Here is a 16,808-nt window from a genome sequence, read left to right on the forward strand (position 1 = left end):
GAAGAAGGATGGAGAAGAGAGAGGAGGAGAAACAAGGAGAATCTCCAGAAGAAGTTGGTGTAAAAACAGAATAATCTGGACTGAAAACAGAGGAAACGACTGCAGGGAATGAAGGAGCCACTGGAGGTAAAAGTTGACTGCTGCCTTAAGTGTCTGCCGCCTCGGGGGGTTAACAGCAGAGCTATTCGGTCTTAAACAAAAGACTTTTCTTCAGCACAGGAGGGAAAAACCAGCCTGGATCAATGGGAGGCCTAATGAACGCTTCTCCCTGTGGGACACCACGGTTGGCTTTGGCCACACAACGATTTCTGCTATAAAAATCCATTCAGGGCTCAGCCACTTGCAAGCTGCAGAAAGGCACTGAAGTGATGATGTTGTGAATGCAGCAAGTCCAGTCTGCAGAGTCAATGAAGAAGTTCCCTGGAGACAGAGCGTGCTCACAGACGGATAACACGCCTGTCACAGATGAAAAATGGTTCATATCAGTCTGGCTCCTTTCATAGTGTCACAGTCAACATCTCAATTCACTCAATTGCAAACAAATTATCTTCACTTGCATCTTAGCCCCTCCCACTGAAGAGGCAACAAAACAGGAAGTGAGGAAACTTCAGTCTGTACAGATCATGAAAAGCCTTTCTGATAAATACTGAAAGCTCTTTATTGTTTAAGTGAACAGAAATCAACTGATTTAACTAGATAATGAACTGAAATCTGAACTTGTAATAAGAGGAATAAAATAAAAGTGAGTAAAGGGAAACTTCTCCACCTGTAACGTTTCATCCTTTGAACTTCCTCCATCTTTTACCTCGACTCTGTTTACATCTGTTCCTGCAGCTTTTCTGCATAGGTTCATACACACACTTGTCCACACACACTTCTCCTCCTTTTATCTGCTCTGTTCAGTATGCAAGGTCCTGCTGTAACTAATCAAGCGAGTAATGGCCCATGTAAAAAGCAGCAGAGCACTGAACCTGACGGGATGGGGGAGGGGGGTGGAGGTGCAGAGGAGTGTGGGGAAACTGAGAAACCATTTTAACCTCATCCACCGGTAAAAAGAGATCAATCAGTTGCCCACAGTGTGTGTCTCTACTATATGTACAGCTGAGAGACTGGCACTGAAAGAAATGGTGTGTGAAATGCAGCCAAGATGCAGAGGAAGTGATGGTGTTCAGGATATCACAGCAACGTACAGGAGTGGATTATTAGTCAACACTGTGCCTCCACCTGAGCATCATACACATTAAGGTCCATTTCTCAAATGGACTATTTACCAAATGGACCTTGGCAGTTTTCATTCCCGTCTGAGTATCCTGCTCTGCTCCAAACATCTTTCACTCAGACAAAAACACTGTTGTTGTCTCTCTGCTTCAAAACACGTTTCACTTCCACCTACACTCACATTCATTTGTCCCGGTTGCTCCTCTTTATCATCCATCTCTCGTTCTCTGGGGATAAAGTGATGGATAGAGAAATAGATACTGGAGCGTGGGTCTGCAGCTGCGCAGCAGAAATACAGATTGGTTAAGTTTCATTTCAATTATCCCTGCTCCACTTTCTTCAGAAAGGCCAAGTCACCGTCAGCAGATACATCAGGTTGATCATATCTTAGCAACTGATTAGTTATTTTTAGGTCTGGTTTATATGTGATGCATGTTCTTCAGCACTGCTTTGAAATAATCAGTAAAGAACACAGAGCATGTGTGTGTCTGTGGACTCATGGCATTTAGCTGCTGCTGCAGCATGTAATCTTGTCAAAGTGAAACCAAACAAAAGTAGAAGAACTTCAGAACATGAATTTACATGCAGCAGCATAGCACACGCTGATTTTATGCATGAAAATATATGCAAATAAATTCTTTGAGTGAAATACATATTCATGCAAAGAATACAACACCCCCCTCATCAATTTAGCAAAGGAAGAAAAATATAAAATACAGTTTTGTGTGTTGATTTCAATATGCATGCAGCTAAATTAGCAAAAGATGAAAAAGCAAAAAACAAATCTTTACTCCTCTCCTGTTTCTCTGGTAAATTACAGAGAGTTTTCAGTTGTCATTTAGTGGAGAAGGGAAACATGAAGGAATCTCTCTATGAAAACGGCACCAGAAGCCTCTTGCTGTAACTCGGGAGGCTGCTGCTACACTGTGGTGCGTAGTTTGATAGACACAAGTTTTGTGTTACAAGGACAAACTTAGTCAGCTGTATCCTACGTTTGAGAGAGGACACAGTGCAGTGGCTGTCACATCTTCAAGAAAACTGACACCTCCTCTGATTCAGGCTCCTAAACTGGGACATTACACACACATGCACTGGAATAATCTGGGGTTCATCGTCTTGTTGAATCCAACAGGCTTTTCTGGGCTTTGACTGGTGAACGAACTGTGCTCATGCAGCGCTGCACATCCTGAGTGAGACAAAGCACCTTACAATACACACACACACACACACACACATAAAGACACACAGGCCCGGTAATCCTCTCCCTATAAACTCGAATTCTCTGATGCATGACGATTAATATTCCTCAGGCTCATTAAACTCACCGTTGAACTGGGTGTGTTGGTGCCATATCCTGAGGACGGCAGAGAAGCCAGGGACCATCTACGACCATCGGCCCTAAGAGAACAGGAGAACACGTGTTAGAGTGTAAGCGTGTTACTCTGTCACTTTCCAAAGTCATAATCAATATAGTTCAGTACAGTTTCAACTGGACACTGGACAGTTACACTGCAGCCATGCCACCAACTTCCTCCCCTTTCAGTTTATTCTATTATACTTTTCTCCCTTTACTCCTCCTCTCTCCCCTCAGGCCTTCTCCTGCCATCCACGGCTCTGACACCTCCTCTTGGTGAGTGATGAGGGACACACGTCTGACACCTCCCTCATTCATCTCAGCCTGATGTGGCACAGACACTCAGAGGGAACAGTGGAGGACAGAGACTGTGTGTGCGTGTGTAAAAATAATCCAATAATCTACTTAGCACGGCTCCTGTTACGTTGCTCACGTGACTTATTGTGTGAAGAAAAGATTCCAACCTTCGAGAGGAGGCGAAGGAAAAGTGGGCGGGTCCACTTGGTGAGAAGTTGCGTGGGCTGTCCAGCGGACTGCTTCCTGTTGAAATACAGGAAACAAACAATATGACTGATTTCATCTTAGGTTTAGATAACTATGTTCTACACATCATTCCTGCTTCATTTGGTCTCACTCTGAAGGAAACATTGTGTTGTTTATTATTCTCATCAGTCGACACCAAGAACAACGTGAAAGAAGCCACAGTCATGGTTAAAATAAAAACGACTCCTGCGTCTAAATCTTATCCTGCAGAATTAAATAGTACACATAAAGTTAAATAGCTACTTTACTCCAGTTGAGAATCTTGTTGATGCTGACCTGAAAACATCTCACAGCACAACAGTCCCCAGCAGACATTAGTTTTCCTCATTGCTCCCCAGGTTCAGTTTTCTCAGACAGAGCAGAGGCCTGAATCTGTTTTATCGAGCTCCCTGCACAGGACGTATTTCTGACCACTGTGCACCTTGAAAACCAGAGCTGAACTCTCATAACATCAGCTACAGTACAACTGCATACATAAGTGTTAAAGAGCTGTTCATACAATGATTGTATTTACATGCACACGAGTGTCCTGGCTGTGGCTGAGTGTCCTGGTTCTGTTGCACATGTAGACATCAGATCCTGGATCTGCTTCCTGCAGCAACCAGGACACTGTTGCATGTAAACATTTCTATGTTAGTGCAGATCGTCGTGGCTGAGATGGTGAGAAATGAAGACACACCAGCTGAGACCTCGAAACTGAATCAAGTAAATGTGGATATGAATAACCAAGATCTTCCATGTAAACGTCACATGTGATCAAAAAGAAGATAAGACTGAAATCCAGGAAAGCCATGTACATGTCAATGAATCTGAGGTTTTTTTTTTTTTCGAGCCTTCACCAGAGTCCCGACAGTAAAGTACAAACAACAACTGCAGAGTGCTTACGCCGCAAATCCTACTTTTCAAGTCTGATTTCTCATTTTTTAATCACCTTTTTTACCAATGACTCAACACACTGTTTAATCTGCTCCTGTGGTGCCTGGAACTTAAATATATACACATGTGTGTGTGTGTGTGTGTGTGTATATATGTATATACACACACACACACAAATATACTGACCTATGTGTCCAGGCAGTGGAGAGTGCGGCCGAGGCAGCGTGGGGGACGTACTGGTCAGGATGAGGCTTTTCCGGTTACTGGTTCTGCAACTAGAACATATGAGAACAGAGAACACGTCAATATTTGTCTCACACACACACACACACACACACACACACACACACACACACACACACACACACACACACACACACACACACACACACCACCCCCAGGTTAATGAATATACTGTGTCTGTGTTTGACGATGTGTGTACTTGTCACCCTGAGTAAATGTACAAACTGTAATACAGTCAAGTATGTAAGTGTGTGTGTGTGTGTGTGTGTCAGGCCATAATGCAGGGTTTTATTGATGTCCACCCACACACAGGGGCGAGTGAAGCAACCAATCAACAAAGATTTTTAATTTCCTCCAGGTCCAGCCTGACGATGGCTGGAGCCATGAAGGGTAATGGCAGGAGAGATGAGGTGACGGAGGGATGGAGAGAGAGATGGAGAGAGAGATGGAGAGGAAGAAAAGGACCAGGGAGGACAGGTATAGACCATAATGAAGATCTGAAATTACTGAACCATAAACGCTTCACTCGCTGCTGCTGGATGAACATCTGACAAAGGATCGCACACACACACACACACACACACACACACACACACACACACACACACACACACACACACACTCAGAGACACACACACTCAGAGACACACAAGGGTTATTGTCTTACATAACAGCCTGTAAAGTGGGAAGTGATGTTTCAGGTGTTATTTTCCTGTGTGGATTTGCTTGCAGGCCTTTCGTGTCTGTGTGTGTTTGCTTCACTGGAGAGTTTGTGTCGAAACAGAACCACAACCAGACAAACAACACAAGTTTGCTCCATGTTGCATCAGCCAGTCCGCTGCTCTCTCTCTGTGCAGGTGGTGCAGTATATCTTAGCACACACATGTAAAAATAAAAGTGCACTAACATGCATTGGTTCTTTGCTGCATCTCAACACCTCGATCTATAACCTCGAGCCCCATCTTGCCATCCTTCCACACCCTCCCTCATCTCTCCCTCTGTTCAATATGAGTCTCCAGCAGTTGTTCCAAACACTGAGACATCAAACCCCTGGTAAGATTTTCCTGGTGGCAGTGCGCCTCTGTGGGCGCCGGCTGATGGAGAGCTCGTACTCAACCCTGGAGAACAGAGGAGGAGCATAGTGAAATATTTAAGGGAAATGCATTAGCTTTGGACTGAGGGCTGGAAGTGGCTGAACAACACCCTCCGCTGCAGCTCTCAGAAGATGAAGAACAGAAGAGACGGGGGAAGGGTGAGAGAGGAGAGAGGGAAAAAGAACAGGACCAAAAAGTGAAGTGTGTGCAGAATATTCCTCTGATATTCTTTCTGTGTCATATTCTTACCTCTGTTTTCTTTGAGCCTGCCTGCAATCGTCTTTCATTTCACCCCCCCCTTAACCTGTGCTCTCTCAGATCCACATTTTCATTGCTGCTCTATGTCAATCAAAAGCTGAATCACCTGAGCGCACATTAGTCAAGCATCTCTCCACAACATATTCTTAGCTTTTGATTTATGATTCACCACATCTCCAGCAGCCAATCCTCAAATGGCAGTGATTCACTCTTAGATGAGCGTCTAATGTTGCAAACCACATATTACAGGGAAAGAGATTTAATCTCACCTGCCTGGTTTCTGTGAATTTCTCCCAATGCTTTTTCTTCTCAGTCTCAATAAATCTCTTCACCATCTTCTGATAATCACTCATCTGTTTCTCTTTCATTTCTTCTTTCTCCTCTTATCCTGCTTCTCTTTCATTCTGCTTTCTCCTTCTTCCAAATCAACTCTTTGAATCAAGAATAATTGAAGTGTGTGAAGTCAAGAAAACTCATTCTTCCCTCTAACTCCAGATTTAAGGATTATAGAGTCAACTCAATTATTAACAGACTGTAACAGAATCTAATCTCCCTATGAAGCCAGAAGTCTCTGTATAACAGTGTTTTCTGGCCCAAAGCATCGGCAAAAAGAAAAAGGTTGAAGAGGAGGGCTGCTCCTCGTGTGACACTCCAGCCACATTATCTATCACCAGTAAAGCTCACACAAACTCCCAAAAACCAGGAAAAAACCCACAATTTAGAAAAGAGGTGGAAAGAGCAAAGAGACTGTTTCTGAGAATTATACCATCTATCCATCACAGAGCTTCAGGGCTTCAGATGATGCTCCACTGATTTACTACAGTTCCCCTATAACAACATCAGGCTGACTATGGACAGTTTAAAACCAGAGATTCTGTCTTTTTAATTCCAGACATTCTTCTCTTCTTGCTCCATAACAATAAACTGTGTACAGAGAAGTGCGTCTGTGATACAGTATGACAACATTATATATATATATATATATATATATATATATATATCTGACAAGCTGACATCACTTTGATGAGACGTTTCTTTATTTTCTCTGGTCAGAATAAAACAGTTTTTTCCTCTCACTTCCCTCTCTAACTAAAGGTTGGCAGAATATTCAAGATGAGTCCATGTAACTGTCCTGTTCCTGTTCCTGCCTGAAAACCCTGCTCACATAATTATCAGTAACAGTGGTGGTGAAGTGAGGGTTACAGGACAGGAGCTATAGGTGGCTGTAAGGGCTTAGAGCTAACACCCTGTAGAGTCACTGGAGTGGGAAAGCAAAGCAGATAAGAGGTGGGAATGTGCTGCTGGAGGAGGGTAGAGAGAGAGAGAGAGAGAGAGAGGGAGAGAGAGAGAGTGTGTGTGTGTGTTTGTGTGTGTGTGTGTGACTTTAAATCACTCTGTCATGGTTATAGCCATGCAGTGTGGACTCATCCTGCCTCAATCTGGTTAAGATACTGTGTGTGTGTGTGTGTAACAGAGAGAGTTAGTATTCTGCACGTTGTCGTCTTTGAGTCATAAATCTAAAGCTGTCTCTAGTTTTGTGGTCAAACACTTAATCTTCCTCCTCCTCTGTTTTCAGACTCGTGGTGATATTTGGATTCATTCAGTCATGGAACTGATGCATGAATGAATTTCAATAGAAATCTGAAGCTTTACTGACAACGAGACGCTTCCCTTTAAAATCGTCCGACCCCTTCAGATCCAATTAGGTTAATCAAATCAAATTCTCTCCATCTGCCATGAAGTGACCAAGAAGAAAAGAGATGATGAGCTGTGGGAGAGGGAGGAAGACGTGAAGGGGAATGTACATCGTTTCCATAGCAACGTATTTGGAGTCACAGTCAAAGGAAGCAAACTGTGACATCTCCAACTGTTTTCTTCTTCCTGTTTCCACCAGAGCACACAATGAGAAACACACAGCTTGTGTTAAACAAATAAAACGATGAAGGTGAGCGTCAGAGTGAATCAGCTCTGATCTGAGGCCAGTGAAACCAAACAAATATGAACCACAACACTGAGTCACAGTCTGTTGATACGGCTGAGCCAAACACTGTGTGTGTGTGTTTAACGTGTGAATGCCAGATTTAATAATCCATCATAATCCATTATGTAATCCATCATGCAGGCTCAATCTGTGTGTGACAGAGGGGCAGTGGGAGACACGTGGTGCCATCAGTCAGACGCAGTATGATGCACTGGGTTTGACTGACAGACCCCAGAGCCGACTGGAAAACAACTTTGAATGTGCGGCAGAGAGAGAAAGAGAGTTTCTGATAGAGTCAGGCTGAGTCTGACAGAGGCTGCACAGTAAATCAATGCTTTTCTGTCTGTTTTAAGATGAAGGTGATTTGCCTCCAGGTGGTTGAAAGAAACGCCTCCAGAATGACAAAGGGAAGAAGAGAGAGGAAGGGGGAGGGGGGGCCTGCCATATAAAGAGTGACTAATGTTTTATGTTTTGGCAACTCCAGGACCTTCAGGTGTCCACAGAGATAGAAAAAGTCTCTTCACAGACACAAAGACATAAAAAATTTGACCTCAGCTCAAATCATGTGTTCACGTGAAATGTGTCATCTGCAGAAACAAACCACAGACAGGTGTCACCAACTCCACAGGTTCATGAAGCAGAGCGCGACTCACTGATTATTTCTGGTCACCTGTACACTGTACACCATACACCTGTGCACTGTAAACCCTTGCACCTGTACACCTGTACCCCTGTACACTGTACACCTGTGCACTGTACACCTGTATACATGTACACCTGTACCCCTGTACACTGTACACCTGTGCACTGTACACCTGTATACATGTACACCTGTACCCCTGTACACTGTACACCCGTACACTGTCCATTTGTACACCTATGCACCTGTGCACCTGTTCACCTGTACACTTGTTCACTTGTACACCTGTTCACCTGCTCAGCACAAAACAGCGGAGTGACAAAGTTAGCGACTAGCAGGTGAACATACAGGAGCTTCTGGTGAGGAGTGAGGAGACTGAAAACAGAGAAGAGAGACTGAACATTGGACTTTAGCCTGTGGACCTGAAACATGTCCCTGAATGGTAACGTTGCTCCAACTGTTTGATTCCCGTCGCAGCCAAAACACAGAGGATGCAGCATGTGAGCTCATCGCTCCAGTGTCAGTCCTGTGATTTTTACAACCAACCACCCAAACCCAGTCTCTCTCTGCCGCTTCTGTGCAGGAAACAGACGCATCATTTCCTGCAGAAAAAGTTGCCAGTAAACAAAATCCAGGCAGCAAGAACGATCCCTCCAATACTTAGAAGTATATCAGTGTATTTAGTAAGTGACCCGGCTCCATGTTGACACAGCAATGAGGATATTATAAACAGACAATGTCAAAGGTGACGAGCAGGGACACAAACAGAGCCAAAACCACACATGCACGCACACACACACACACAGATGTGGCAGGTGACAACCCCTGCTTGTGTCTCGCTGCTCCCAATAATGAAACCCTGGGCTGTCATTGGCTGCGAGGGTCAGAGGTTAAATCTGTGGTAATGACTCGTGCGATTATCCCCCCGCAGGCCCTCTGCTGGCACCGGGCCATGACTCCCCCTCACACCCGCCTTGAATGTGCCCACACTCATGGAAAAACACATAAGCATGGTGCTGGTCCCCTAACACTGCCCCACAACTGTCACAAACTGGCTACCCTCATTACAACAACACAAGTAACACAAACAACAACAACAACACTGGGATACAGGTCAGTAAAACTACACAATCACTGCCTCCCTGGAACTGATGTGGTCTCTCAGTTGAGAGTTAAGATCAAACAACTGCACAAAGTAACTGTTCAATAATAAAAAATGGGCAAAGATACAAAGACTATTGAATGTTGGTCCCTACAGTGTAATTGTGTTTAATTACAAATCAGGTATTTGGTTAGTTGCTGTGAAGTGGGAACACAACAGCATCACTAAGGAGAAGCAGTGAGACAGGTGGTAAGACTTAGTGACATCTGCTGAAGCGTTGGTAGGTGGTGGCTCAGGTAGACTTCACCACCGCAGCAGGTCAAAGGTGAATAAAGAACTGTGACGGATGTTTGCAGACTCTTCTAAATGACTTTGTATAACCTGTGGATTTGTTGTAGGATCATTGTTTGTTGTCCTGTTGGACTTGGAGCAGTGTTGTCAAGCTCCCAGATCTCAGCAATTAAAGGTGTTTTTTTGTTTTGTTAATGAATAATATTATATTTACTACTCATGGCAGTTTTTTTGAAAGCATCCTTACTTCATTACAAACTGTAATATTTTGTTATGTCATCCTTATGACTTCTCTTTAAGTAAACACCTCTATCATCAACTAACTTTCTATTGTCTTTTATGAACACATTCACAAGTCGGGGACAGATTACTGATCCCTGTTTAAACAGTATTAACTTTACTGTGTTTTGATTTATTTCATTGATGACTTCTGGTGGTGGTGGTGGGGGGGGGGGGGGGGGGGCGGGGGGGGGGCGTCCTCTCTCTGTCCACAACCAAAAAGGCCTCTGATTGGTTCACAGCTGAGCTGAGCTCACAGCTGGTCACTAATAAAAAACAGAGCAGTGCAGATGATGAGCCGTTTAAACAGAGCAGCTCCATATTACACAAAATCTAATTACAAGAACGAGTCCATTCAGACGGACGAGCCGACACTGACGGCTTCACAGCTGTAACTGTGTGGTGGAGGGGACGGGACACGACGAGTGTGTTCACCCTCCTGTGTGTGTGTGTTGTCGTAGTGTAACTATTGTACAGTTGCATGAACATGTGAGTCTGTGACAGGTGTGAGTGAGTGTCTGCACATGTTCAATGTGTTTTACCTGGTAGATGATTAACTGTGTGTGTGTGTGTGTGTGTGTGTGTGTGTGTGTGTCAGTAGTGTTATCTTCTGCTGTAAGTGCTGAGTCATAGGACACCAGACCTTCCTGATGGTTACACCATTGATCTGTCCAGACTCACTTCCTGTCAGGTGACATCCCCCCGTCTCCCTCTCTCTCTCTCCCCCCCTCTCTCTGTCTCTCTCTCTCTACCTCTTTCTCTCCCTCCCTCCCTCCATTCCTCTCTCTCTGTTTCTCTCTCTCTCTCTCTCTCTCTGTCTGTCTCTCTCTCGCTCTTTAAAGGTAAGTGCATGTTTACAACTTTGGGAAATGGGAAGGAAAGGGAGGGAATAAAATGTTTCCCCTTTAAAAAGCTTTCTGGTCCCTGTTTCATCCTGTTACAGAAGATCCACTGATCTTTCTGCCTGTGTCCAAAATGTCCACTGGGATCTTTGTGGATCCCAAACTCTGCACAGTGTCCAGATGAAGCCATGTGGGCAGATTTATGAAGCATGAGCAGTGAGACGGAGACGAAGAGGATGATTGAGTGATGTTGACAAGTAGCAGATGAAAGCGAACAAACAGAAAAGAGGACGGGAGAAAAGATAAATGACTTGAAACTTGGAGCAGAACATGCAACAGGAGTGTCTTGGTGTTGGGGGTTGCTGCAGGGGTTAGTCACATGGCTTTCTTGTTGCTATGCAATGTAGTACAGAGAGACATAAATAGAGACTTTTGCTGTTATTCCCCATGAAAGAGGCTAAGCAAGACAAAAAAAGATGACAAAGCCAACAACGAAATAACAACCATAACCATAGTAACAACACAGCTTTACAGCTGGACCACAGGGAAATGGTGTAGTTAAAGGGTGAAGATGAAAAGAGAAAGGAAGAGAAAGGAGGTCACAGAAAAAACATGAACTACTGACTGTCACTTTCACATGATCTGTGACAAAGGGAAATTCTAAGTTGACAATTTGTGTAGTTCAATAAATAAAAGAGGGAAATATATGTTTTGTTATCTTGTACAGAAACTGTCTGAATATCAATGTGCTGGCGAGTCAGTTTGTCCTCTGACTGAGGGAAGAGTCGGCTGGAAGACAAGTCAGCTGACTGCCTAAATTACTGACCCACCGGCTGGATGATTGACACGCTGGCCGACAGTCAGACTGAATTTCTGGCTGAACTTTTGCCCCACGAGCTCACCTGGGTATCTGATTTTATAGTGGGCCAACTAAGAGGCTGACTGACAAACACTGACGTCTGTCAGGGCCTGGAGCTGTCGTCTGGGTCAGCTCACAACTGAGACCCACCAACGGGCTACGCTAAGCTAATGATCTGCTGGCTCCAGTGTCGTACTTCATGGACAGACATGAGAGCAGCGTCCTCTCACTTGACTCTCAGACAGACATGTGAACAGGCTCAGACCCGTCATCTCTCTCTGTTTGAGAACTGAAGTTCATTCTTGACCTTGAGACATTATGTGAGAAAAGAAAAATCTCACTGGGTTAACAGCTCTGAGTTTTTACAACCACAACTCACAGACCACTTCCACTCACCAGCAAAGACTGTGGGAGGAAACTGCACTGAGACTGGAGATTATTTTATCACACAGTAAAGCCTGACAGATGATGATGATGATGATGATGATGATGATGATGATGATGATGATAATACAACAGTGGTCAAGTTTAAAACGAGGTCCAGCTCAGCTGAGCCTCCTGCTCATGATTAAAGATTAAACATGGTCTGACACACACTAAAGTCTGTGGCACAGCACATAAATAGAACACAATAAACATCCAGACATCTATTTTAGTCAGTCTCCAGTGGAAGGTGTTGTCAGGCGTCCTCTAAAGGTGTGAAAGTGTATCCTCAGGCAGAGTGATGCTGCAGGAAGTTGCAGCGGTGCAAAGACCTATCTGGATCTTTCTGTGTGTCACTATCAGTCTGTCCTCTGCTGGTTTCCTGTTTGTCTGCATTAGTCTCTCCAGCTTGTATCTGACTGTCGGCGGCTGCTGCTGTCTCAGCTCTTTGCAGCTGCTGTGTGGAGACCTGAGAAGGGCTCTGAATCACCTCCACCATGATACTTCACTTTATTCCCACGGTGACCTCATCCACAGCAAATGATCCGTAGCCATCCCCTCAGCAGAGATAAAACCCCTCCTTCAGTCAGCAGCTCTCATTTGCATGAGTAGAGAGTCTTGCTGCAGGTCTAATAGACATTAAAATAATTTAATCTGATTATGGATAATACATATAGATTCACAAGAAAACAAGGCCAAAGCCTCCATCTCTTAGAAGAGCGTTAGAATAGAGACAACATTAAGAAGCTTAACTTAATATAACACCTGGTGCAGCACAACTAGACTTCAAACTATGATCGTGATGGTTTTAAAGAAGCTGCAAAACAGTTCAACTGTGAAGTTAACAGCTTTGACAGTTAGTGAGCAGATGATCATTTACTATCTGCTTTACGTTTAATAAATAAATAGATTTAAGCTCTGTGGTCAGAGAACAGTAACAGCCTGAACACAAGGTGAGAGTGTTAGCAGCAAATTACCTGCAGATCCCAGAAACACACACAGAATGGAAACAACAACGTTTCTACAATTTTGCACTAGAGCTAAATCAATAAATCAGTTGCTCCAGTATTAGCATAGTGTAGATGTATTAGTATCAGCATTAATGTTGTTTGGGGGGGGGGGGTTGTCATCCAGCTCGTGGCTGTATAAGAGACGTTGTGTCATCATGTCATGGTTTTATCAGAGATAAAGCACAGTTTGTGTGTTTCGGCCTGAACAGCAGCCAGGAGCAGATGGTGCTGTCATGATACAAACAACAGGAGCAGAACATGGAGAGAGTTTGAGTTTCTATTCAGTCATTCACTCTATGGCTCCATTTGAAAAAACCATGTGAATCTGCTGCTCAGATAAACTGTGTGACCTCATGTATGAACAATATACAGACAGAAATATCTGCACCTTCATGTAGAAACCTGTGACAGCAGAACACCACTGAGTCTGTGCCTCACTGTAACTACAGGTCATTTGTTGATGCCAGAGTAGATAATTGTGGTCCCTACTTGTGAGCTATCAGGTCCATCATTATAATGTGTCCTGTACTGAAGCTGAAAATACTCTGAACCGCCTGTCGCACACACACATCACAGCAAACTCCACACATGTGTATGAAAAGAAACCAGAGCAGAAAGGTTGTTTTTGTTGAGTCAAAGAACAGGAGCACAGAGGCTGGATAAACCAAAGAGCACAGCCTGTTTCACGCGCGATAAACTGACATTAACCCTGTGTACTGAGAATCATGAATGTATGTAATCATGTGTATGAGTGGGATAATACTGTATGTACTATGTGAGATAAACATACACTCTCATGTTCTTGGCAAGAAAACCATTAAGATCTCCTTCACGTATTTTTCAGCTTCAGTCCCTTCATTCTCCTCCTGGGTCTCTGTCTTCCCTCCATGATATCAAAGGCCTCCACAACAAACCAGCAGAGTTTACCTTCAAGTGGAGAAAACAAGTGAGAGGGAAGGAGGATGAACAGGCTGAGAGTGTATCGTCGTGGGCTCAGTTAACCCCAGTGGGCTACTCTTAAATGTAGGCTGAGACACTTCCTCAGGCTCTGCCTTTCATCCTGCCCGACTCTCTTCCTCCTGTAGCTCTGCTGCTCGCTGTCTCGTGCCTCATGTTCTCTCTTTTACTCTCTTTTGCTGTCTTCCTTCAGCTCAATCTGTTTTGGAGTGGGCACAAAGCTTTATCTCTCTTAATTGTCACAGCCAGCCAAGAAAATGCTCAAGTACAAATCCAAAATGCAGGCACACACAAATTCACAATAGAGAGCAACAAAGAGAGAGAGAGGCAGAAAGCAAGAGCAACCGAGCGTAAACGATGTGATGATATTTATAACTCAGATTCAGGGCAAGGTATTGTTTGATTTTTTGATGGTGGTGCTGATATTTGGAGCATTGGTGCTGATGAACACCAGCAGCATGGCTCTCCAGGGGTCCAGCTCTTAGGTCAGCTCTCCATCTGACTGAAACACCTCAGTGACTTCTTGATGGATCAACATGAAATTTTGTAAAGACTTTCACAGAACCCAGAGGATGAATCCTGAGAACTTTGTTGATCCTCTGATTTTTCCTGAGAAGGTCAAATTTTCAATTTTCCAGTATTTTAGTTTATGACCAAATAATAGAAGAAATTTCCATCAGCCTCAGCTGTACTTTGTGTTATTAGCATGCTAACATAGCATCTATTCACATGCTACCCTAGCATATTGTCGTTGTCACTGCTAACATGCTAACCTAGCATAATGTCACATGCTAATCTAGCATATTGTGATAGTATAAAATAAGAACATCTGATTTATCCCACTGGATTTTTCACCTTGTTGAACGTGACTGTGCCACATTTGTCTGGTACCAAATATGTTGTGAGGTTTCAGACCCAGCATCTGAGATTTTGATCATTAACGAATAGTTTATATCATTCATCAAGAAAAACAAACATGTGACAAACATTTGCCAAGTTTCTCTAATGTGAGTATTAAACTTCTCTTTGTTTAACATCATTGTAACTTGAATATATTTAGGTTTTAACTATTACTTACTACTCTTAACTGTTGGTCTGACAAAATAAGAAAAGTGACGTCACATTTTGCTCTGAGAATCTGTGATCTGCATTTTTTGTGATCTGCACAACTAATCAATTTATTTCTTTTCTGTCCCACAGACGATACACGAACCTGGAGAAACATGAAACAGACACGAGGAAAGAAGAACTATGATGTGTGACATCAACAGAACATGTTGAGCTCTGCCGAGGAAACAGCAAACACACATGTACATGAGCAAACACACGTTAAACAAATATTCTCAGCTCACACATGTTCCTCTCATTCACACATACAAGAGGAGAGGAGAGGAGGAGGAGGGGAGGAGAGAGGAGAGAGAGGAGAGGAGAGGAGAGGAGAGGAGAGGAGAGGAGAGAGAGGAGAGAGAGGAGAGGAGAAGAGGAGAGAGGAGAGGAGGGGAGAGGAGAGGAGAGAGAGGAGAGGAGAGGAGAAGAGGAGAGAGGAGAGAGAGGAGAGGAGAGGAGAAGAGGAGAGAGGAGAGGAGGGGAGAGAAGAGGAGAGGAGAGGAGAGGAGAGAGGAGAGGAGAGGAGAGGAGAGGAGAGAGGAGAGGAGAGAGAGGAGAGGAGAGGAGAAGAGGAGAGAGGAGAGGAGGGGAGAGAAGAGGAGAGGAGAGGAGAGGAGGGGAGAGGAGAGGAGAGGAGAGGAGAGGAGAGGAGAGGAGAGGAGAGGAGGGGAGAGGAGAGAGGAGAGGAGAGGAGAGGAGAGGAGAGAGGAGAGGAGAGGAGAGGAGAGGAGAGGAGAGAGGAGAGGAGGGGAGAGGAGAGGAGAGGAGAGGAGAGGAGAGGAGGAGAGAGGAGAGGAGAGGAGAGGAGGAGGACGGGAGAGAGGAGAGAGGAGAGGAGAGGAGGAGAGAGGAGAGGAGGGGAGAGAAGAGGAGAGGAGAGGAGGGGGGGAGGAGAGGAGTGGAGGGGAGAGGAGAGAGAGGAGTGGAGGAGAGAGGAGAGGAGAGGAGAGAGGAGAGGAGAGAGAGGAGAGGAGAGGAGAAGAGGAGAGAGGAGAGGAGGGGAGAGGAGAAGAGGAGAGAGGAGAGGAGGGGAGAGGAGAGGAGAGGAGAGGAGGGGAGAAGAGAGAGGAGAGAAGAGGAGAGAGGAGAGGAGAGAGAGGAGAGGAGAGGAGAGGAGAAGAGGAGAGAGGAGAGGAGGGGAGAGAAGAGGAGAGGAGAGGAGAGGAGAGGAGAGGAGAGGAGAGGAGAGGAGGGGAGAGGAGAGAGAGGAGAGGAGAGGAGAAGAGGAGAGAGGAGAGGAAGGGAGAGGAGAGAGGAGAGGAGGGGAGAGGAGGGGAGAGGAGAGAGGAGAGGAGAGAGAGGAGAGGAGAGGAGAAGAGGAGAGAGGAGAGGAGGGGAGAGAAGAGGAGAGGAGAGGAGAGGAGGGGAGAGGAGAGGAGAGGAGAGGAGAGGAGAGGAGGAGAGAGGAGAGGGAGGTAAGTAGATTCATAGTGAAGAACAGAGAAACAATAGAAGAATGTGAGGAGTGGAGGGAAAGATGGAGGACAGATGTGACATCAGAGACAGGAAATAAAGGGAAGGAGGTGAAGAAGAAGCAGCTCTTCAGCTCTGCCCACTGTTGTCTCTCGCTACACAAGCACTCCCTGGACACTGACAATCATGCTATCATTATGCTATCTCCACCACACAGGCTACCTTCTTGTGTGTGTCTGTGTGTGTGTGTGTGTGTGTGTGTGTGTGTGTCTGTGTGTGTGTTTGTGTGTGTGTCTGTGTGTGTGTGTGTGTGAGACA

At 44.8% G+C, this 16,808-nt stretch overlaps 1 protein-coding gene across 3 annotated transcripts in view; it reads right to left on the minus strand.

The window, feature by feature from the left end:
* mast1a (microtubule associated serine/threonine kinase 1a) overlaps nucleotides 1-16,808 on the minus strand; it is a 63,018-nt gene that overhangs the window by 29,353 nt on the left and 16,857 nt on the right. For all 3 annotated transcript variants that reach the window (XM_071473321.1, XM_071473320.1, XM_071473322.1), the window contains 3 exons: nucleotides 4,178-4,266; nucleotides 3,037-3,112; nucleotides 2,544-2,616 (listed from right to left, as the gene is read on the minus strand). In XM_071473321.1, coding sequence (XP_071329422.1) covers nucleotides 2,544-2,616; nucleotides 3,037-3,112; nucleotides 4,178-4,266 — 238 coding nt within the window. The remainder of the gene's footprint in view (nucleotides 1-2,543; nucleotides 2,617-3,036; nucleotides 3,113-4,177; nucleotides 4,267-16,808) is intronic.

Source organism: Trachinotus anak, unplaced genomic scaffold (genome assembly GCF_046630095.1).
Source record: "Trachinotus anak isolate AG129_WGS33_773 ecotype Australia unplaced genomic scaffold, CSIRO_AGI_Tana_v1 ptg000049l, whole genome shotgun sequence".
NCBI classification, from domain to species: Eukaryota; Metazoa; Chordata; class Actinopteri; order Carangiformes; family Carangidae; genus Trachinotus; species Trachinotus anak.